At 32.3% G+C, this 25860-nt stretch overlaps 1 protein-coding gene across 4 annotated transcripts; it reads left to right on the plus strand.

The window, feature by feature from the left end:
- The first annotated feature begins 10710 nt into the window (after positions 1-10710).
- On the plus strand, positions 10711-25835 carry LOC109854393. Of its 4 annotated transcripts, none has more exons than XM_020427441.1 (8): positions 10711-11034; positions 20635-20758; positions 20942-21027; positions 22565-22657; positions 23613-23675; positions 23854-23991; positions 24502-24748; positions 25473-25835. In XM_020427441.1, exons 1-8 carry the CDS (start codon positions 10960-10962, stop codon positions 25622-25624), a joined length of 978 nt encoding a protein of 325 aa, XP_020283030.1. In that variant the 5' UTR covers positions 10711-10959; the 3' UTR covers positions 25625-25835. The 4 variants fall into 4 exon arrangements, with proteins under 4 accessions (XP_020283030.1, XP_020283031.1, XP_020283032.1 ...); XM_020427442.1 differs by having other exon boundaries at positions 24514-24748; XM_020427443.1 differs by having other exon boundaries at positions 23854-23937.
- The last annotated feature ends 25 nt before the right edge of the window (positions 25836-25860 follow it).

The following is a 25860-nucleotide window of genomic DNA, read 5'->3' on the forward strand; positions in this document are numbered from 1 at the left end:
TGTGTGTGTGTGTGTGTGTGTGTGTGTGTGTGTGTGTGTGTGTGTGTGTGGGTACATTGCTTTTTTCTGCTTACTTTCTCTGTATGTATGAACTTTGGTTTTTACGGTAACATCAATCAAGTCTGTACCGGGGTGCTTTTTAAAAATCGCGCGCACTAAATCCTCAGAACAAAAACTGATGTTAAACAATCAATAACACAATTATTAAAAACCAATATGTCGGTGCTTTTGTGTCTCTTGTTCGCGTGTGAGTTTATTATATACAAATATATAATTATAATACACACACGCACACGAATAGAAAATTATAACCTGCTTGTGCTTTGTAAAGCCATATAATGTAAGTTTGATCAGTTGAAGATCATCGATATGTAAAAAAACAAAATTATATTGATATTAATATTAGATAATTATTCTTAAGTAGTACTTATGCATAAGACAAGGTGCAAGATAAATAAACAATTTGTAAACAATAACCATGTTTATCGACTTGAAAACCTATACATGCAACTCGATAAGAACTATCGCTCACAGATGATAATATCTGGATTTCTGAAGTTTATTTGTTTATATCTATCTGTAATCGGATCGATAATCTGTAAACACACAACTCGATAAAAATACTGCTCACAAATCGTAATGCTTGGACATTTGGATTTTTTAAAATCTTATTTGTTTATATCTGTGTAAATAGATACATATAGTATGTTGATTTTTTTTTTGCATCGAGCTGAGACAAAACACTAGTCTAATGATCTACGACGAAAGAGTTCAACAAGGAAGAAAAAATGTACGTGGGTGAAAACGGGGAATGTTCCGAAGTAACATTTCATGTATCTACTTCGTAACTTCTGTGTTACTTCTGGCGCGTGCCAAAGTGTATAATGCGACTTGTTCCAGAAAAATGAGGTAATCGTAAGTTATATCCACTGCTGTGTGTGCGTTGACACTTTATACATATATACATATATACAGAGCGTCCCGTAATTGCCGTCTCACCGCTCGTAGGCAGGTAGAAGGGATTATTCTGAGACGAAAAGTTCTATATCACTTTGGAAAATTCGCAATAATTAACGAGATATGAATTAATAAAGATTCGCTAATCAGAGTGCATTCAGCGTATGGGGAGCGTAAGGACAGCCTAGTCTTTCGCGCGGACGCGCCGTTGCGGTGGAATGGGAAGAGCTAATAGAATAACATGTGCACCTACACATAAACAGCATATAAGCTGCGTTCGGCTGTCCTTTACGCTCCCCTTACGTGCTGGATGCACGCTGATTAGCAGATCTTTATTAATTCATATCTCGTTAATTATTGCGAATCTTCCAAAGTGGTATAGGACTTTTCGTCTTAAAATAACTTCTTCTTTTTGCCTACGAGCGGTGAGACGGCAATTATGAGACACCCTGTATATATATCTATTTTTGAAATCGTAAAACACGAATGTGAGTAAAGAAAATATCAATTTTTGTGTGTTGCGACTTTACTATTTGCTAAAACTATATCGTCGAAATAATATAAATTACGAATCGAAGATTACACGAACGGACGTAAAATTTGGTGAGAAACAAGCGAGAAATTTTTATTCGCGAGATACGTCGCGGGATACCGCTCCAAAGTCTAAGAAGGAGGATATTGATTTTCCGTCTGTCCGTGTCGATAAATTTTACGACAAGTAATCACCGGTACTCGGTCCTTGAGAAGTCACTTTCAACTTCAATCGCATGAGCATTACTGCTCCGCGAGATAAGACAATTATTCCAGAGAGAAAAGAGAGATAAATATTCAGTAAAATTGAAATCAAAGTCCTGCATATCTAAACAGATATATATTTGTTTTTCTTTCGCTGAGATTATGTTTCGCTCTTTGTATAATTTGTATATCGCTATTATAAAATCACATAAAATTACAACTGTAGAATATATTAAATTATTTTGAATGATACATTTTAATCATTTACATCGTTTCAACAATGCTTCTCTTCAACATTTTGAATTGTTTTGCAAAATCTAACAACAATATGTAAAAAGAAATACAAAAGAGAAGTATCAGTTCTGTCGCACCCTCCAATTATTTCATTAAATATCGTAAATGTTGAAATGTGCATTGTCAAAAGTAGTTGTGCGCGATGTAATTTATCATAATTACTTTGATACGCGATAATACACATACACATACACAGACACACGCACACACTTGACCCGATATTGATTTTCTCCGAAATATCAATGGAAAATTGCGCGTAATAAATGCACGACCTACATTCGCACGTTCGTTACACGCGTGATTTTGCGTCAGACAATACTGCGGCTATTAATGATCGGCTGCAACGCGAATATTCTTGGTTTACCTAAGTCAGCAGTGCAACAAGAGCATGCGTAAAGTTGGTACGATGACATGTACTTGCAAATTACGTGGTATTATCTCTTCCGAGCTACCTGCTGCGCGTTGCGCAGGTAGAAAATTCTTTGTCAGAAGAAACGAGAAAGAAACTGGTTTTTAGAAAATCGTGGTCATTTTAAAAGTGGTATTCTAAACTTTGTTTGTTTTTATTTTAGAGTAAAAACTCAGTTTCACCCTTGGCTGTACTTCTAGTCTAGAAGCCAAACTCACGGCGGTGAAGTTAAAGCCGAAGTACATGTAGAGAGAGAGAGAGAGAGAGAAAGAGAGAGTCCCCTTAAGGGCACTCGCATCTCTTTTTCCTCCAATCAACTTTTTGTTCCTCATTTCGTGCTTTGTTTGCACAAAAGTCAGCTTGTATATAAACGTTAGTTAAACTCAACCAATCTATTTTTCTCTCTCTCTCTCATTTATAAACTTTTTTTAGTTTCGTTTCCCCCTTCCAAAAACAAAAAATAGAAAATCTCAATTAACTTGAGGTATGTAATGCTTCGCGAGTGCAGACAACACGGACAAAACGGTTCGCGGAAACTATTTCACAGTTATCTACGTTTTATCACGCTCAGTTTTGAATCGAGTTAAATTAAACTTGCAGGTGTACCGGGTCTCAGTTTCTCTGTGAAGGCGACAAAGCAAACCGGACAAATACACGTGCACCAGCTGAAAGTTAAAGCCGAAACGGCATGTAGAGAATCACCGCAGTGTTCGTTCAATTTATGTGGCATTACATATGTTCCGGAGAGAATGAAATTTAATATTAATTTCTGTAGGGGGATTGTATTGAACAAAACAGATACCTGTGTTGTAGTTGAATAACGAAACTAAAATCAATCTGCGGTCTAAAGTTTAAAATAAAGTAAAATAATAAACTAAAAACCTCTATATTGAAATAAAAAAAAAAAAAAAAAAAAAAAAAAGAAATGCGCGTTCAATAAAAACTCAATTATACAGCGGTAATGATGTACGCACATTGAAGATACGTTCAAATATTTGAGAAAAATTTTCCATTCATTTCGATACGGCACCTTTAAGCGCGGAATATTGTCTTTTGTCGACTTGTTCACACTTGGACTTTTTTTTATTCTCTTTATCACCACATCAAGTTTCTTTAAATATTCAAACAGGGCGAATTATGACGTTATTTTTTTATTTACTTATCAAACGTGTTTCTTTTTTTTTTTTTTTTTTTTCACAAATACAGTCAAGTTTTACTTCGTCAAATTGCACATCACTCTATATGACTTTTTTCTCTTGAAAATTTTATTGAATTTGATAAAAAAAGAACGCGAGATATAAATTTTTCAAACCAACGCGTTTGCCGCAAATGGAAAAAGAATTTCATCCATGTTTTTTTTATTCTACATTTTTTTCGATAATCTCATGGAAATGCTTTCGCATGTGTTTGAGTGTGTATAAGTATATACATAGATATGTATTACATTTTTTTCAGTGGCACTAAAAATTTGAAACGAAAGATTGCTTATTTGAAAAGCACATCTCTCAGAAGGAAAGAAGCGGAAGAAATTTCTCAGAAGTCGGAAGCGATAGACAAGAACGAATCGAGGCAATTTTTAGAGTGTTTCCTGTTTGTCGCGTCAACATCGGAAATTTCTCTGAAAATCTGTATCGTTTTAACAATAATAAGCTATCGATAGCGAGATAGAAGTTTCCAAGGTATTATGTTTTTCGTTTGTGTTTGTGTGGGATTATTTATTTTTATGATAACTGCCACATATGTACCAAAAATGACAGATTTAGTCTACTTTCATGATCTCGGAGACAAGAGATTCGAAAACCATTCAGCCACGAACATTTTATGCTCCACTTGTTCGTCTGATATCAATATCTAAAGAAAGAAATGTGTTGTATCCATATCAAAATTTCATTTATTATATATCAATGTATCTGTTACCATAAAAGAAAATTATTTACAATTTATTTGAAAGATCCGCTTTCATTAAAAATGTACATTTTCGTAATACTTCGCTTTCATTGCTAGCACATATTTGTGTGTGATATCGCGCGCGTTCTTTCGTGAAAAAGAAAATTTTATATGTTGCTGCTCTCAATACGTCGCTTTCCGCGAGAGAGAAGTAAAACCACTTCAGAAAATAAAGTTTCTCCACTAAAAATGTATTAGAAACGTAAACGTTTTTATTATTATATCGTTACATAAGTAACACCTCGTGTTTCAACTATTATCGATATTGATCACACACACATAAAAGTATTTTACATTTATATAACATTCGTTCTCTTTGTACACAATATTATATAACTGGCACACACATTTTTTTTCGCAGATTCTAGAAATTTATTTTAAAGAATGTAATATTATTTAAAATAAGATATTTTTCTCTCTATTTGAATGTAAATAGTTTTCGATAACGTCGTGTTCAAAAACTCATTTAAACCTAGTCTTAATTACAAAAGAAATAAATAGAAAGTAACTTTTGTTGCGCGAAATACAGAAATTAGAGTGAGATCTTTTACTACTCCATTGAATCTACTTTCGCAAGTGAACACAAGTGTCTCCTGGGAATACACAAACTTAAAGTTTTAGAACACCGCGTATACTCCAAAAGAGTGTACATAGCTCAAAGGCACTCGTCTACTCTATTTCCGGATCTTTTTTCACAAAGTATTTGAAAAATTATGTCGCCATTGTACATGTATAAAATGCTGCGACGTTTTTCTTTAAACTTTAAATAAGGAAGATATATATAAAAGAGAAAGAAAACATTTTTCTCTTCCGTCCCATTCATGCATTATTTGAGATCCCGGTAAGAATGTTCTTAAAAGAGTCATCAGATTAAAGTCGTTTTCGAGATCGAAAGATAACGTTGCAGTTACGATAAAAAGTAACAAGAAAAGTAACGACTTGGCGGACGATGGATGCGAAACTCGTAACTAGATCAGTCATTGCTGAAAGGGCATGAGTCAACTTCTTTCTGTAAAAATATGGATTCTATCATCTAGAAAACTAAACCATTAAGATAACCTTTAATTTTTGCGTAAAAAATTTCCAGGTTATGACGAGAAATCTAATTTCTAACGCTTCTATAACGCGAATATTTTTTTTTCTCTTGAAGAAATGAAAAACTCTCTGTAGTCGTACGTGTAAAATTTTTTTAGCGCTGTATAAAAACCGATCTTTGTCTGTAAATATCCGATTTCTGTCGTCTCGTACAGGGTTTAATAAAGTACAAAAAAAAAAAAAAAAACTATCGAGGGAATAGAACGTAAATAATGAGAACATGGAGAAAGCTATACAATGGACTACGGTAGGAGACACGCAACACTGAAAAATGTGCCTCATTTGTTTTGTATAAACCCCAATACTTCTTTTCTGTCTTGTCGTGTCAAAGATAGAAAAAAAAAAAGCAAAATACGAGGAAGAGAAAAATAGATATCTTATTAAAGTACGCGTTTTCAATGTAAGAAGTCATAAATCATTGTGTGTAGAAATGACACAAAGAAATGTTCAAAAGACAAGACAATTTGCGTTTTAATCATCAACTTTATTTCTGAAGAACTAATTACGATAAAAGACTTCAGTCAATTCATGCAAATAATACGGAATGAGAAATGAGAATAACTTTTTTTCTAGAATTATTAATAATTTCTTAAATTGAATGAACACCTCAAACAATAAAAGTTATAAGAAGATATGAAATTAAACAAGTTTTACTAGTTTCACAGAGAAAAGAGAGAGAGAGAGAAGAAAGAAATATTTTAATATTTTTGAAGTGTTTTATGCATATTAGAATATTTATCTTTTCTAGGAACGTAAAAAAAACTTACTAACCGCAAGAAAAGTATAACAAACACTTGCGCCATACTTCCTGGAAATAACTTTTCCATTTTACAAGTTTATACTAAAATCGAAGAAAATAAGAAGGTGATGCATCTGCATCACTTATGAGATGCATGATACATTAGGTCAGCTTGATAGTTAAACCGAAGAAAAACGGCGAGCTTAAAACATTCTTATTTTTCACAGATTTACCGCATTTGTTCTTTTATGTGTATATTGATTTCTCATATATATCTTCCACATGATTGAAATATGTAAAGAAATATCTATATGCGGAAAATGGTGCGTTGTTGTCTGATAACGTGTATGTGTAGTGTGTGTGTGTAGTTTTCCTTGAAGAGAAAAGGTAATCTGTGTGGCTTCGTAGATAAAATAAATGCAAATAGCTTTCTTTATAGTTATACAGGTGCGCGCGTATGTGTGTGCGTGTGTGTACGCGCGTGAGTACACACATCTAGAGAGTTTGATCAGGAGTTCGATATCACGTAGAACATGGAATTTTGAATAGCAACGCACGTATCGTATTCGGTCGTATTAGTGCAAATAATGTTACCAAACGTAATTTCAAACTGTCTACCGCACATACTAATTTTGAGATGTCGAAGAAAAGGTAAGACACGCGTCTGATGTTTTATTAACGATCAAAAATTAAGCGTTTTAATTTTAAATACTACAGATCTCGCGCGTTTTGAATCTTGCATTTTCTCTGAATTACGTATTACGCGCGTAATAAAGAGCAAAACGGAAATATGTGCATGTTCAAAGTTCTCTTCAAAGTTCTGCTTCGAGAAACAGAGCGGAATGATAAATTTCAATATTTGTTTCGCATTTCTATACGTTCGTCTTTTAGAAGAAAAATATAATCAGAGAACACACAGAATATCGATATTTCACAGAAATGGCTACGTATAAAAGTGGCTGAGTATAAAATATTTATTTAATACTTAATATTCAGCTTTACATTAAGAGTGGCGCAATATATAATGTGTGCGCTTGGATTATACTTTGATTATACTGACTTAGGCGCGCTCTTATTGCATACGCGCCCGAAAGAGAAATCGATACGTACGCGTACACAGAGTTTGTGAATACCTAATTGTTTGTTACCCATAATTTCCTGACTTCGTGCCAAAGCGTCACGAAATTTACTCCGACAAAGCACGAGTCCTGCCTTTGATGTGCAAAAACGTCAGCTCCAGTTTTACGTGGATGGTACTCCCGTCAACTGCGTCTCTATCGCGTACTGTCGATATAATCCAGAATCAAGTGAGCTATATATGTATATATATATATATATATATATATATACATATACAGACGCGGATCGATAAAGCATCGGTAAAGATTCAGTCGGAAATGTTCGGGCGAGATAATCGCGGATAATCGATAGGATTTTGTTAGCGTTTCCAATTTCGCCAAACCGTGCGTCCGGCAATCCTTCGGTTTGCTCATTACATTGGGATTCTTTCCGAGTTTTATTGCCGCACACGCGCTTTTCATCTGTTTTTTTTTTTCGCGAATAAAGCGAGCATTCGGATTTCCGATCTTTGAGAAGCTGCGAATAGCGCAACTTGCTCCTAAAACGACGAAATAAATATAGTTCGCTCTTACTCGCTAAAACTTGATTAACTAAGTTAGATCAAGTTTTAATTTATTTGCTGTTCTCACACTATTGATTATTCCTATTTTAACGCGTGCTTCTCGCGTAATGTTCGCATCCGTGTAGAAGTTACCTTTCTTCGTGAAGTTGCGCCCTCAATTCCTTATTGCAGCCACGATGTCAAAAGATATGCCAGAGCCAACGAGAACGCTGAGTATATACACTTGATGCTGAGCTCTACATCGTGTTTATTCATTAGATTCTCAGACAAATATCGAGTTCCGTTTTCTCGGAATATGTGTGCTCCAAGGTTTAATAATTCCACCCGCGTCTTCGGGAAGACGCAACGCATCAAGTCTAATTCCCGTGTGTGAGTTATAATGGACACATTCTTTCCGCTTTCGAAATCCAAGAATTTCACTTTGGTGGAAGATCTCAAATGTACAATTTTACTCATTAGATAAATTCTTCGCATTCGCACAAATAAGCAATCGAATAAACATTCAAAACTATATATTATCCATCGGTAATTAACATAATTTAATACGATATAGTGTGGACTTTGTATCGATTTGATTCGGTAAATCATTTCTCCTTTCTTTCATCCCCGTTTGTAGCTTGAGCTCGTTTTAATTAAACAAGTATGCGAATAGCGATATCTGTGTAGATCTTGATTTAATCTCTTCCCTCATCATGTCCAAATTAAATGAAAACTATTTTAGGATTACAAATTATTTAAGAGCTTTTGAATTTTTCAAAGTTAAAATTTTGGAGCTTGTTTGTCGAACAGGAAATTGTATTTTTCAGTAGGGAAGGCGAGTCCAATTTAGATTGCAAGTTTAACAACTTTGGACTCAATTTTTTTATCGAAAAGTTGAATTTCTGTTTCGGCGGACAAGCCTAAAACTTCTAACGGGAATTTAAAAACTTTAAATAGTTCGTAACTAAAATAATTTTTGTTTGATTCGAATATGTAGTAATAATTATATAATAATAAAAGTTAAATACTATTAAAAATAATATTAAATTATACTTGAATTAGAAGAGAATAATCATAATTCCAGCTTTATAAAACGACAACAAGTTTATTGATTGGAGTCGTAATAAAATACGTAACATATATCAGCGAGAGAGAGAAATGGAAAATGCAGAAATAAAATCATAATTAATTTATGTGTTAAATGTACCATGTGTCAAATAGAATTTTACTTCGTACTTGCACACAAGCTAACAAAAAAATCGAACGATTGTATAAACTATACAAAACAGGTCAGATAAAAATAAATCTTTATATATAATAAATAAATATATAACAAATAAATCTTTATATATCTCAAAACAACAGCATATTTTATAAGAATTTATTTAATTATATATATAAATCTATCACGAAATTTAATTATATTGCAAGCTACGTGAACAATAAATTTAATTATATCGCAAGCTACGTGAACAATAAATGAATATTCTTTTTCAAAATTTAAATGAACATTTAACACAAAAACAATTAAAATGTACAAGTGAAAAATTTAAATGCAAATTCGAAATTACTAATTATTCGCGGATAAAGAGAATAAAGACTTTTTGTGATTAACTTGACGCTATTTATTTAATGAAATTTATATTTGTATTGAAAATTCCAAGAGTACTGAAAAACTATTTTTTACTGGCAGATTCTTTAAGACATTTTCTAAGACAAAACTTTTACTACAAAACTAACAACTAATTGTAAGCTATTAAAGGTCACAAATAATAAATGATATTTTTTACATTATATTATTTTTGTATTCTACATTATTCTTATTTATACGTAACACAATAAAAACTTTGTATTTTACACAAAAAAATCATAAAACATAAAGCGAATGTTACACGAAAAAGAGTGTAAAAAAGGTGTAAAAAAGAACGATGGGTCGGTGGAATTTTACAGTGATAAGAGATATGAAACATCGGTCGTAAAGTAGTAACCGGGCAAACAAGCCGTACAATAAAGATCGACGCCCGTGTCGTGGCCTTTAACGTGAATCATTATTTTCAACGAGAGCACACATTTTAGCAAAGTCAAGACACTTAGTGTATTAATAGATTACTTCATAATAATAACGATACTTTGAAATATTGTTATATATTTTTATTTTGTTCATTAATCCTGAAAGTCCCGTAATAAAACCACGATTAAAAATAATGTACTTCCGCGATCAATTAAAACTGCACTATACGTGTTGACATAGATTGAAAATATATAAAGATAGAGATAAAAGTCTCATGTTTGTGAGTGTAGGTATTTCCGAAAGAATTTTAAAATAAATTTCTTTTTCGTTGGATGTTTGTTCAATGGATACTATACTTTTATATATTCCTTAAAATTATAAAATCGCGACGAAGAAGCGATGTATATTTCAATAAAATATTTTCCAAGTAAAATATCAATGCTAGATGATCTTTTACTTTTTTTTTTATGAAATCCCTATTATGCAAATATATGCGCATAGTAAAATAAAATATGACGAGTTACATAAAAACGTTAAGCGTATTTTTTTCTCCACACATAAAAATCTTATTACGCAAAGAAGTTTTCTTATCACCTTAGCAAAAAAAAAAGAAAGAGATAAGAGAGGGAAAAACGGAGAAAAGAGAATTCTTCCTAAATATATATAATTCCAAAAGAAAACCGCGCTTCCGCGAATCACAATTCTGCATTTTTCTTGTAGCAATAGCAATATAATATCGTGTCAGCGAGCGGATCGTATTCACGGGCTACAAAAGCACCCCGTAGATGATGGGGAGTATTATACAATTGCGCAGGCGTCGCTGCCGGTGGGCTTTTTACGCGACGAGATAACTCCGGACGGAGGGAATTTCGCGAGAGAGAACCCAACAGTCGGCGCCGAGCCATCCTCGTGCGATCTCGCGTCTCGATCTCGCTGAGGAAAACTCGCGAGAAGAGATGACACTTTACGCGAACGACTTTCGATCGTCTGCAACTTGAAAAAAAACTGCGCGCGACACTTACGTAAAATCACCGAGTGAAAATTCACGAGAGAAGAAATTCAACAGTTTGTTTCTTTGTTTGTTTGTTTGTTTTTTTTTTTTTTTTTTTTTTTTTTAACTTCGCGAGAAGATCTATACATGTGCTCACAGCATGGCTATCATGCAATCCTGTTGCTGTTGGCACTCCGTACGCAGAGGCAGTTACGCTTGTGCCATTTATACTACGGTGAGTATATTGCAATAACGTGACACGTGTATAGAAAAATCGCAATAAACATAAGCAAGCGTAAATAAAACATTAGAAGTTGTTTTTTATAAATGTATTATTTTCCATGCAAATTTAATTTGTTAAAGCACACAGTATTTGTGGCTTTTTAGCGTTTTAACGCTCCGACAGCGGATTTTGATGGAAAAGGTTTTTAACCGATACATCATCAAAACTACAGGTTAAAAATTGCCTAGAATTCGCTCTATCAAAGAGTTATTCAGTATTACGCGTGAAAGTAAATAGTTTTTGCATTTAGTATAATTGTTTTAAAATTAACATTTCAAAAAGTACAAAGTTTTATGGTATTTTTATCTACCCAAAGTTTTATTTCCGTGTAAAAAAGAAAAAAAAAGAAAAAAAAAAATAATGAAACGGCTAGTTTTTATGGTATTTATAGAACGGGATAAAATGCATATAATTTGTCATTATATCATAATCAATTTGCCTGACAACTTGTATCTGATAAGCAATAATAGTGTATGTCCAATGATTGATTTCTCTACTTTAATACGGAGTACGCGAGGTAGTGATACGAATCAATGATAAATCGTACAGTATCGCTATACGTATAATGATTAATTGTTTTAAGTTTCAAAAACTGTCTCCCAACACAAACTCATGCATATCCGGTCAAAAACCGTGCTACGTTTTAATTCTGCGATGAGAATTTATTACAATAATGTGTGTTTATATAATACTTTTTAATATAAATTTTTTCAAAACAATTTAAATACAAATATTTCAATCGCAATGCGGTATGTCGCATCTCAAAATATACAGAATGTGATAAATACGTGTTTTTGTGAGAAACAAGAATTACGCAAATGTCTAATTTGCGCATAAAATATCCGGGAATAACAATGCAACCTCTTTATGTTGCGAACGAGCTGCAGGATCGTTATGAAATGTGTTCATCAATGCCAAACGCTGAGAGTACTCGTAAAGAACAACGGAATGTTATTGAATGGGGGCAGAGCTTTAACGACATATGCAGTTACAGCGGCAGCTGATAGAATGACATGACGTCATAACGCAAATGACGCGTGTAAAACTCACTCTTAATAAGCTTGTCTAAAATGTCCTAGATATCATGTGTGTGATTCAAACTTCTGTGAAAATATACACTAACATTTTTAACGACGGTTTTGAATCCCTCTCTCTCTCTCTCTCTCTCTCTCTCTCTCTCTCTCTCAAAGTTGAAGCTTTTAGAGTCCGGCTCTCAAAGTTTTACAGATCTAACTCTTGTAAAAGGAAAGTAAGTAAAAGTACATTTTTTATCATATCCATGGAATTTTCTTTCTTGACAGAGAGCTTACACAATTTTGTTTCTTCGTTATATCTTTTACCTTCGATATAAAAATTTTTTTCTTTACTCAGAGAACTTCCATTCCTTGAGACGCGCTGCTATGTATATTTTAGCATATTGTGGTGCTGGTTCTTTATAAAGTATAAAATGAATCGCAAATGAATTGAAAAAATTATAGAAGATGTTTTATTATTCTTTGAGATGATCGTAAAACATTAGATGTGAAACATAAAGACAATATTTGATAAGAAAAATCAGACAATTTATATTTCCGCTATTGTAGTGTAACTCATATAGCGCGCGTAATATTAGACGTTTTATTGTTATCGCAATCGGCAACCTATTAATAATAGATATTTCATCGCGCTTGGAGTATGCACTTCAGTTGCATCACTGAGTCGCTAACTATTATTGATCTTGGCATATACTCCTGGGAATATAGCAAGAAATATGCATACGGTACACGTATTAATGCTCGCGTAAGCACATTTTTTGTATTTTTCCTATATATGCATATATACATGGCAATTTTTTCGATCACACTTTCGCAGAAACTAACAAAACAATAGAAAACAAAAAAGCAATTTTTTTTATCTTGCGATATCAGTGAAAGCTTGTTTGAACACACGCGGGCGAGTTATTGTACAAACACGCGTATTAGACTTGTGGATTTTTTTTCTCAAGTGTATTCTCCCTATCGTGCAAAGATTATCCACTTTTATTTTTTTCTTTATCGAGAAAAAAAATTAGTTTTATTTTTAAAAAATCATTTAAATTACCAATGCATAGATTTGTCTATATTTCATATATTTGCATCCTTAATTATCTTAAAAGTAAGCGGTAAAACTCCTCTCTCTCATCTCAATAATTGAAATTATAAAAATATTCTATAAACATGATTGAACGTTTGTGCACGATAAAAATAAATAAAATAAATTACAGAATTTAATTTCCGGTGTGTACACACAAAACAATTTTTGTATATTATCCAGTCATCTGCGCAAGAGCATCGATCATGCGTTTGACGATACATGTTTGCGCAAATACATTATTGCCGCGTTCAAAGTATATACGCGCAAAAAAATTGGTTTTTTTCGAAATTATAAAAAGTATAAAAATAGACGGAGCGTTTGATCTTGAAAAGCGTGAGGTAAACTTCATTAAACTATTATGTAACAAGTTTGTGTAATTAGATTGGTATCTCGAAAATTAATGATACATCTACAAATTGTTATATACAGTGCGTAAAAGTTATGCAAAAGCCATTTGAGTGAGTTTCTACGAGGCTTTAGGTGAGAGAGGCAGACGAAATTAAGCGTATCGAGTAACCTCTGTCTTATAATTGCTAAAGTTCCAGAACATAATCTAATTATCATTAACCTCCTTATCGATCTCTAAATTATTTTCCGGATAAAAAAAAAAGCTAGAAAACTAGTTTCCTTTATTTGCTTCGCTTTTTTATATCATCTTTTGTAATCCACGTTCGATTCACGTGTTATGTTTTTACAGGTTTTATTTTGCGAATATATCGACATCGCAGTTACTGATTGTCGCAGGATAAACACGCTCCAATTACCCAACTTCAAGTAATTGTTTTATTAGTTTCCGCGAAATTTAGTTTGCGCGGAGGCGCGCAAATTACAGCAAGCTCATTACATACTTTACTAGTAGTACGCAGCAGCATTGATTTCTCACTGCGACAATAGTCTTTGACTAGTGTCTTTCCCACTCTAACTTCCGTAATTAACTGACACAAAGAGCCGAAATTTTGGACGTTCTAGCTCTACTATATGTATAGTATTTCTACGTCTAAACTTGCTCTTCTTCTCTTTCTTAAAAGGTTTTCACCAAAATTCAGACTTTTCTCTGAAACAATTAATTACTGCGAACAAGAAATGTAAACTCAAAAATGATAGAAATAGGGTCAATACGAGCTCAAACACAGGTGTAACGATTGCGTGTCTTATTCAAGAAGAATTTGACATTTTTATCTCTAAATCAGAAAAAATATCAATTTCCTGTACAATATCAAATTACAAAAATAGTATATGTTTTTTGTCCAAATTACAAATTTAAAGAAAGAAAGACGAAAGAAAAGTAAAAAAAAATAGATCAAAACTTACAAATAGAAAAAATTCAAATATCGCGAGACATCCGTTCGAAACTTCGCTTAGCAACAACACTCCCGACGTAAAAGTGACAAATATGTACGTCAATAAAACAATAAAAAAATATACATAAAAACAAAACCAACCTCTGTGAGATGTTTGTGTGTAATGATTGCGTGTTTTATTTATATTATTTAATATTTATTTATACATAAATAAAACATGTGTTTTCTTACATCTGTTCTGTTCTTTTATCATTTAGAATTTAATTATTATTGTTTCGACATCTCGTTGAAAAAAAATACATTTTTCATCTGACTTTTACATTTAAATCGATTTTTGCGGGATTGGCGAAGTTTAATAAAAGTGTCCGTTTGGCGAGCGCGTTGCTTGATTGATCTGTAAAAGAAAATTCAAGTGTGTAAGTTCGTGTACAAGCTTGAAAGGAAGGCTTGTGACGTGTAATACGTTCGCTCAGCGTGAACATCACGGACACAGCGCGTCAACTAGCGGGTGAGATAGCTTCGGAGACGCGTTTTTTCCGTTTTTTTTCTCAATTTTACTTTCGACCTTCAGTGCATGGTTTTGTGCGAGCGAGCCTTCGAGCTCTTTTAATTTCGTTGCGCACAGAAACGCATTGCAAAAAACGAGACGTTCGGAGATTTAAGGGCCTGCGGCATTTCGAGCGAGAGAAAATAACGGGAAAATTCGATTTGGGACTCCATCGCGTCGAAATGATTAATAACGTCCATCTACGATATGATCGCGACGTGTGTCAGCTAAAAATAACAGTATTCGAAGACACTTTATTTTGGAAATGTTTAATGTAATTGTAATTTTGAATATAAATTGTGTGTTGACAATAATTATTTATACGTAATGCTGTAAACAACTGATTATTTATACAGAATATATATTATATATATTAGATTTTATGAATATAAATTAAAGATTTATTTGTAATTTGTAAATTAAATGCTTCCGTGTTGCACATTTTAATCAAAATATGCTTTTCTAAATTTAGAGAAAAGAATTAAAATTTGAATAAAATTAGTTCTTTTTGCATTTTTTAAAATTTTAATTAAATATAGATATACGCGTCTTTTGATTTTAATTAAACGTATATTTTTTTATTGCTACAAGAGTGTGCGTAGCTCTTTCTTTAAAACACATGACATGACAAAGCGAAATCGCTAAAAGCAATTTTATTTAAACGTTTCAAACAATTTTAACTGAGCTAAAGCAAGATGAAAAAAAGAGAGATATACTTAGTAATTGCCCGCTTTTGTTATATATTTCTACATAAATTAGCACGAATTAATAATGTTTTGAGATGAATAGCTTGCAATTCTGGTCGGTTTAATGAAGTTCGCCGCAAGATCCTCTTAACTTTTTTCTTTGTTTTAAATAAATGTACGCGCGCGCCAATTATACTTTTATACATAAAAGTTAATACAGTTTCTCCTTGTAGTTTTGGTATAAGTGTAATTAGAAATTTCAATTGTATTATTAAATGCCACAATAAATTATAATTCGTTACCGTTAGATAGTACTATTCTGAGTAATGTGTTACAATTGCGCACTGAAATATGTGACGCATATGTTTAATAGCGAAAACATTAATGTCATGAACGAACTGTGTAATATTTAACATAGATACATTGTGCACGATGTGACACACACAACGTCGTATTACGACGATATGTCGTCATTCTCTCTACGGTATAATTCCGTAACTTCAAAACGCAAATTTTAGAGAAGAGCAGTTGCGCCATCCCTGCCTACCTCTATAGTATCCGACTCGTGGTAAGTCATCTATTTTTATTAATAACTCAAAAAGTAAGTTTCAAACAAAATTTTGTCAAATAAAAATTGTTTTAGAATTTAGTCAAGAATATGTATTTTCAAGGATAAAGGATTGTTTTGAGTCACCCTGTGTATATATACGTTTAAAAAAAAATATCACGTATATATATATATATACACACACGCATATTTCCGAACAACATCCAGCGAACGGCTCACACGATCGTTTATACATTCCTTATTTTTTTTTTTTTAATATTTGGTGAGATATAATAAAGAACATATGACTTTCTAAGTGTCGCTATGCGATAAAACTGAAAATCCCGTATGTGACACTTATGTAATTATACGTAGGGAGTGACGATGTGATTTTGCGTTCTCATTTAATTCGGAGCACCAAAAGCAGCGTGTGATATGCTTACGCAAGTCGTTGCAATATTAATTAATATTGCGTTCTGTAAACAGTTTCGAGCTTTCGTCGTGCGCGCGTTTCTATTTACGTACAAACACCTCGAGCAAACTGTGATCATAAACCCTTGGGAAATTTGTCCACCTAATAGAGCACAATACCTCTTCGTTTAATCCTTTTAGCGCTATTTCCCAACTTCGGCAGAACGATTCTGCGAAAGGTGTGTAATTTGTTAAAAATTGAATAAATATTGCCATTACATTTTTTTCAGCTCGCAATATACGGCGCGATTTTTTAACGGTGTTTATACTCTGTCAATAAATGTTTGCAATAAATATACATACAGATTTTTAATATAATTTCAAAAGATATTTCGTGCGGCGTTGCGTTGTACATTGATGAAAAACGCGCTCGACCCTATTTATTAAGAAGATTTCTCTCGATATTTTATCAAAGAGAAAGACAAGATAAATCGACATTTTGCATCTCTCTTGAGCAAAATAAATATTCACTCACCGATCGATAAATCTCGTTGACGGCCATAGTACCTATCTGCATTCCTCGCTTTTTGCGCTCCCATCCAAGTAATCCTACTCTCCAATTATCAGTATCACGATTGATTACAACCACACGCACACAAAAACATTCATTATGTCCATCGCTTGTTATTTCACACACGGCGCGCTCTCCGTTTTATTTCTCCAAGCTAAAGACGAGATGTTTTCCACTCATATAGGATCATCGATTCGTTAAATTTCTTCGTTAAATCACTTCGCCAAATCGTGCGGAAGATTACCTCTTTAAAATTCATATCTTACATTTTTCGCCATTTATTATAACATTTGCGATTGCAAATGGTTTTTGAAAAAGATCACGCGATATTTGCGGCAATCTTTGGCCAGACGCGCAATCACAGATTGTTACCAGTTCAAGTGCGTATGTATATGTATGTCATTTGGCATACAATCGTCTCTTTTCTCTCTGAGAGTAAGGTCTTTTCGCAATAACCCCTCGTGATCCTTTTGATACTTTTGATTCTCGATATCGAGAAACAACTGTAATGCGAAATAACGAGAAGGACACGTATGAATAAACAAATTGCTTTGATGAGAATCGTGACATTTATTGCGTTTCGGCATCAATATCAAACATTTGAAAATCCTTCCAATAGTATCGTTTTAACGTAACTAAGACAAATCGTCGTTGAAGTTTTTTACGCCACTTACGTGAAAAACTCGCAAAAAGAAAATAAATTTTCTTACGACGCGCGAAAGCAATGACAAATTCGTTTCGATTCGACGGAATGTCAGACACTCTTTATAAGTAATTGAAGTACGTATCGATCGCGCCCTCGCAATTAACAGACTGGAACGATTGTTTGTGGCTGAATACGATACTCTTGACAGTAATTTGCACGCAAAATCTACTTTGGACAAGTTAAACGACGCGAGAAATAGGGAACGATCGCGATTCGACCGCAATCACGATTTGAAGTGGGCGAAGAAACTGCCGAACTGTTGTTTGCTTCTCCATCCTTCCTGATCACATCATTAAATTGCTCGCTCACGAGTCTCGAGAGTTTTAACTTGCGGGAAGCACTCGGCGGAGGATGTTTCGCGAGATAATAAAAAAAAAAAAAAAAAAAAGAGACACGTAAACACCGTTGTTTGTCATTTGTAAAACAATTTTGAAGTCAAAACTCTTCTATAAACAACGTTGAACCAGAAACCTGACCAAAAAATTTGTTGTGCGCACACAAGGTTCTCATGAGTCAGAGCGCTTCAGAGCGTTGAGGTTCTTGTGTGCAATTAGTTTGTATATAATGACGTAATTTTTAATGTTTTTCAACATATAGAATTTGCGGTTAATTTGTAAACTTTCCAAATTGAATGTGTTCCAATATATCGAGTGTGTGTGTAAAGTATGTGTTGAAACAAATTTAACATATTTACTAAAATTAATATAGGTTAAAGCAGAACTAGTTGAGTCACTTTTTATTCGAATATAAATCCACACAAAATTATGATAAATTAATAAAAAGAATTGTTTTAAAAGATAGCATGTATTTATCTAACTCAAGAAATAAGCACTCATAAATTCTTAAAATATTTCATACACAGGTAAAAATGTATATGTTGAATGAAAACAGTCAGAGTGACCCAACATGTTTCAACTATGAGACGTGTTGCATCACTCCGAAGAGTAAGTTGAGATAAAAATATTAATGAATATAAATACATATAAATATAAATATAAGTATTAATAAATATAATTGTGTCTAATATGGGTTATATATTGCTTAAAAATAAAATTAGATACATTAATTAAGTTTTTATTAAAGTTTTTATCTCATATTTAAAAAATATGTAAAATAATTATATGTAAAATGGTTTACCTAACAAGAATTAAAACCTCAACGTTTTACAATAAGAATTAAACAAAATTTATCGTGAGATTGTAATCGATTAACAATGTAATGAAAAATTAAAAGTAACTTATTAAAAACAAAAAGCCAATCTCTACAGAAACAAACTTTTATAGGTGGCCCGCTCTAATCCCATATCGATGTTCATATACTTTTTTATATTAACTAAACTCTTGTAAATAAAATTTTTAACAAAAAAAAGTAAGAACAGGCGCCAAGTACACGCACAACACGTATTGTTATTAAAGTATTAAAGTAATAAATAGTTATTATAGTAATAAATTAAAAATTGATTTAATACTACACAAAAAATGCTTTCTCTATAAAACCTGTTCTACAAAATTATACACTACAAAACATTCTTTTTTACTACAAAAACTTCTTTTTCTCGAAAAACCTGTTTACAAATGCTACAAAACCTTCTTTTTCTAAAACCCTGTTTCACAAAAGAAGTGATATCAAAAGTGTAGCACCAAGTAAACGTTTTTGTACGTTATTATATTGAAAACCAATATACAATAAAAAAACGATATTGAATAGATATATAACTACTACAAATTTATCTACAAAATCTATTCTACAAAAGACGTGATACACATGTAAGATATTTATGTATAAAAAATTATTAGAAAAACTTATGTAGACTTTATAGATCACGTTTTATATCCGATATACTCGGTGTTATAGATAACAACGATTTGTTAGTGAAACTAACAAATAACTCATCAAAACTTCATTAACTAAACTCTTGTAAAAATAGCGTATACGAATAGCGTGTATTAAAATTAAAAAAAAAACACTACACTATGACTTATCAAAAAAACTTTCCTAGTTTTTAGAAATTTATAATTGCATAAATTACAAAGAACAGAACATCTAATAAATTTACTTTCGGTGCAAAAAACGTCCAAATGTTCGGTCCGTTGATAGCTGAAAGTAGACCGATATATACAGCGCACAGTAATCTCTGTTTTTGCGCTTTCTTCCGCTGGCTACACACTTGCAACAAGACAGTAATAATAACTGCAACACTGTTGTAAAAACAATCGGATGATAATGTTACTCAAACACATCTGAGAAAAATTGTTACTCGAACCGAACGTCGTCGTCGCGAGCGAACAAGAACGTTCTTACGTTCCGCCGTGATCGTGGCATATACTCGCGAGTGTAACAATTTTTCTCAAATTGTGTACGTGAGTAACATTACGTCTATGATGGTTTTTACAACGGTGTTGCAGTTACTATGTTCTGTTGCAAGTGTGTGTACTCAGCCTTACGCAAGCATGAAAAAACACGCCCGAGTACACGTTTCGATTATTGAGATATTTGCAACAAATCTCCCAACTTGCTTCTCGGCCTATTTACCAAACGTAGCAATAATATTTTAAAATTATTTTGTAGCGTTTTAACTTGCTGTTTCGAATCGAAAAATAGTTTTTTTAATAAATCTTCATCTCGGCGTATATCGCATTTTATCTTAAATATCTTCAAAACTTGGTTTTAGATATACTTTACATTACTAGCACTGATGACCAGCAGAGTCCTTCGGGATGAGAATCAGTATTTAAAGGGAGATGTCTCCCTGCCAGAATCAATTAGCATTCTGGAATCGGGGACCATATCGCCGAGTAAGTAGATATGTGATAGAGTAGATAATATTCTTCTATATATACATAGAGTGAGACATTAGTACGTCTGATTTTTTTCGCCAAATTTTTCACGTCATGCATGGAATAGTTTTTCGAAATTCTACCTATATATTGAAATAGTTATAGCTTTGCTTTAAACGATTTTTGCTTGTATTGCTTCAGCGACGGTTTATTTCAACGGAATGCTGCTTGTCTGCTCCTGCTGTGGCGTTGTGTGCAGTCTTCTTCTTTTATACGGCTTGTACAAGGTAGGCAGGAAATTTCAGTATATATTATTAAGTCCGTTAGAATATGATTAATAGCGTTGTCTTTTTACTAATTTGAAATAAGAAGAAATCAAATAAAAATATATTATGAGAAATGAATTTAGATAACGTGCTCCGTAGATCCTTCTGTTATTATTCTTATTGTTATTTTCATACTGAATTGTTGCATTAGATGCTAGTATTTACCATTAGATAGATAAATAACAAAACTGTTTTACATGATGTATTACTATTTGTTTAGAGAGACAGATAATTTTATGAAACTATTTTTTTTCGTGTATCTTAAAGTAAATAAATAGTCAAAAGTTTAGTTCTAGCGTTCTAGCGTTTACACGATGCGAATAGTAGTATTTGAAAAAACGTAAACTTTATTATAGCTGGTTTTTTTTTTGGATTAAATTTATCATTAAAATCAACCTCACTCGAGAACCCACACTAGAGAATATTTCTGCTTTTACTCTCCACGTGATAAAACACTACTAACGTTGTTTCTCAAATGGATGGTATGAAAAGGTATAAAATGTATGTGCACGTGTTATTCCCGAGAGATACGAATACCGTTTAAACGAATAATATCTCTATCGTAACGTAAAGTTGACATATTTCTTGAACAAACAGTTTGTTTATGCTTTTAACAAGTTTATTAATCTAACGAGATTTTATGGAAAATTATTATTCCTATAATTACATATTTTTATTCTAACTTAGATTAAATTAGTAAGTTGAAAATATTTATATTAAAAATTTCGCTCTCACAACGAAAATTCACATTTATCTTTATATTAACACAATTAAGTTTACGTTAAAGCCGATGAAAAAAAAACGTATATATTCTTAATTTGTTTTTTTTTCCAATTTACAACACATCAATATATTGCTTTCGTATTAATCAGCGAGAGTTTTCACGCAACAACATGCACAATGGCGCTCGTCAACAATGTGCTGTGTAATGTAACATTGCTTTGCGTGTGCAACATTATTATTACGAGCGATAAATATCATACGTGTAGGCGAAGAAGCGAAAGCTCGCGGTTTATATTGCAAGAGAGACGCATTAAAAATCTTAATTATTTTGAGTAACTCGCTTGATGACGAATATTATTAATAAAATACAAACCGTGATATCCACGTGGTAGAAGAATTCATTAGATGCAAGTGTATATTCATGAATATTAATAGCAAAAGGAACGCTGATAACGAGACGTCTTTTTACGAGCGTGATACAAAGCGTTTAATTTGGCAAAAAAATACACTTGCTCATTTCATTTTACATATTTATGTGTATTACATTTCTACGTTTCAACATAATTTATTTGGTAATGCAGTACGTCGTTATAATACGTATTAAAAAACTTGCAGTTAAAAGAGTAATTGAAATTCACGAAGACGCTAAGTAAAAAATTTACTAGAAAACATTTCTATAAGATGCTATGCACACGTCTGCATTCATATAAGGCTCTCTTTCGTGTGAATATCTCATTTCTTTTCACACAAGTGTGTTATAAATATGTGTTCTCAGGATTATAAGTCATTACTTATCCCATGGATGATCTCGGTGGTTACGTGCGGTGTTCTCGATGTGTCACATTCAATATATGTGTTTGTTGCAACAGTGAGTATGTAAATCAAGTGTTTTTTTTTCAATTGTAATTGTATTTTAATTGTATTAACGCACAAATTATAAAAAAAAAAGTCTCATTTTTATTATATTCTACACTAAGGATTAATCTAATTGTTGTTGAATTGCACGATTGATAAAAGCTATAACACGCTTTGGTTAGTATTTAATTTAAAATATAGTTTTTCTTAGTTATACCTTCGTAAAACCGTAGAAATGTCATTGAAAGTCAATTAATTAAAAAAAATTAATTTAAAAACTTGGAAAAGAGGCGTAAAACCTTGACACACAAGCAAGAAAATTGAAAATGCAAAGTTTTTAATCTTATTGTCCATATAATTCATTGGAAATCGATACTTTCTTCATGCATTACTTCTAAAATTTATATTCATTGTTAATTTATACTTCATATTTATTAATTATAATTATTCCAAAATCATGTTATATTAAGTTTTTGTTCTTTTTTCTGTTTTAATAAAGTCTTCTATAATGTAACACGGAGTTTACATTTTGTTTTAATAAAGTCTTCTATAATATAACACGAAGTTTTATTAAACCTTTGTATTAAATATAAAAATTATGTGTAACAATTACTTTTTTGTTCATTTCTTTTTTTTTTTTGAATCAAATTTGCAACGTAAACTTTAAACTTTATGAATTGAAATTATCTACTGCTTAAAAAGCTCATAAATATTTTAAGACTGCTGTGTTTTGCGACTAAAAAATATTGAAATTAATTTTAGCAGTTTTTTTATAAAAATAATATACTGTACTATATACGTAGCAGCATCTTCAAAAATACACTTAACGGACTTCAGATATAAATATATTTACGTCTTTTTTTCAACTTAAGAACTCTAAACAAGATAAAAGATATGTCACGTATATTCATATGCAAACGAAAAATAAACTTTGCGTATGTAATTATCATAAACCTAATTTGTTGCAGCTCGTCTTCACACCGTCAATACTTATGCTGTACACGTTAAATTTCTTTCTACTCTCTTTAAACGTAAGTATGAGACATGTGTACGTATTTTTTCAATTGGTGTAAAAAAATAATTAGAAACACATGATTTCACGTTCACAAAGAAATAATTCTTTATAAATTTACGTTAGTTACTTGCATATACTTTCTTGTTGGAAGTAATTTAATTATTATATCAACACAAAAAAAACTCTTGTTGCAGATATATTCACTATTGTGTGTCATCTCGCAGTACCAAGAATATTTAGCTGGTCGCGGCACTGCTGCGCACGACTACGAATATAGGGTCAGTATTCCGAAAGTTTCGCAGAGGGAGGAACAGTGGGATAAGGGACAAAAAGTTAAGTGTGTGAATTATATTCAGTTGTAATTTAAACAGTATAACTGTCGGATATGCGTATTGAAGCAGTTGTCAAATAATAGATAAATTCTCAGACTCAACACGAGGCTTCATATACGAGCTGTAATAATAATAAATGACTTGATGGTGATATCATCATAACACGACGCGTTAAGCACGGACGTAGTTTCGGTGCTGATTAATAGAAATTTCGTAAGAAAAATATCATCGAGTGTCTTCCGAAAGCTATGGAATGAAATAAGGGAATAACTGTGTTATATTATTTATTCTGTTGTATCAAAGAAATCGATTGTATAGGTGTCAAATTCTTTTACATTTATAGTCTCTTTTATATGTGTCAAAGAGAGACTTTGCATCGGAAATTCTTCGAGAGATTTCTTTTTTAAACATTAATTTTTATCATACAAGCTTTTCAAGTTTTATCATTTTTTTCTGCGATAAGATTTTAGAAAATTTTTTCATTGTGCAATATATCTACGTCTCATATAGTTCCCCTTGAAGGTTCCAGTAGTGAGATACGTAACTCAACCGCCGACCACAACCGCCACTACGTCGTGTCTAAGTTCACGAAGAGGCGCAACCAACAACGAAACAAAAGCGACACCGACTCAAAGTCCCACGGCGTGTCACAACCCTCTCTTATCGGAGAAAACTTCCACCACCGGGGGTCGGTTACCGAGAAAGCACGTTCAATTTCCAGATACATCAACGTCGCTCGGTCAAATAGAAACGCCGGGTATGCGCTTTTCGCTTCGTCTTTTGAGAAAGGAACTAAAAATAAGTTTATAAAACTGACAAGAGAAACGAGAAACATTGCGCCTTTTTTTTTTTTTTTTTTTTTTTAACCGCAGAGAGTAAACGTCGCGTTTACTTCGCGACGCACACAAAACCATTTTCATAAATCGACCACGTTAAACCACGATACCAATTTCACTTGTCACGGATTTCCTCGCATGTCAGTGGAAATTGCGCGCGAAACAATTTTGCTTCGACTCTTCAAAAATTATCGAAAAATTTTGACAACTGCAATATATGTAGAATATTTCGCAGTAAAATGTTGCAGTTTTGAGATAAATCTTTTCAAATGTGTGTATGGCAGTTGAAAAGATCGAGTTATAGATCTTATTATTTTCTTCAAAAATTGGTTGTAATTAAAAACCACATACATCTAAAACTACAAAATTATATTTATATTATTTAATTACATATTGCATATTTGTTTAATGATATAAAATAAATTGTTTTTTTTTTTTTTTATTAAAACTCAAACTAATATTTAAAGTGCGTCGGAGCGTGTAAAATTCACATGCTACTGCCTTTGTTTAATTTTGTCATACAGTAGATCAAATAGAGGGGTAATATATTGCATTGAATATAAGCAATATGTATGTTCATAAGCAATATATATGTTTATAGGCAGTATATATGTATATACATATTAATACATACATATATTTCAGAGCTATCAGCAACAGAGATCTCAAAAAAATGTTTGCCAAAACTCGAGAGTGATAATGCTACAAAGACTTGGCTGAAATCCAAGGAAACTATAACGATCGTGGTCAGTCAATCCTCGCCCTCAAGCGATGAAGAGCACATTCACGACTCGTGAATATTACATGTATAGATATCCCCGAATAATTATTTATAACTGTTAACAGTTGGAATATATGTGATTGTTGTATATCTCTGCGCATTTGTGAAGACGCGTGTAATTACTGTAAATACGTACTCGATAAATTGTTTTTTTGGTAAAAAAAAAGAAATATAAAACTGTTATGCATTTATGCGCTACATATATATGTATATATATATATATATATATATATATATATAGCATTGTTCACT

The sequence above is a fragment of the Pseudomyrmex gracilis genome, unplaced genomic scaffold (assembly GCF_002006095.1).
Source record: "Pseudomyrmex gracilis isolate BER0280 unplaced genomic scaffold, ASM200609v1 scaffold_64, whole genome shotgun sequence".
In the NCBI taxonomy this organism is placed as follows: Eukaryota; Metazoa; Arthropoda; class Insecta; order Hymenoptera; family Formicidae; genus Pseudomyrmex; species Pseudomyrmex gracilis.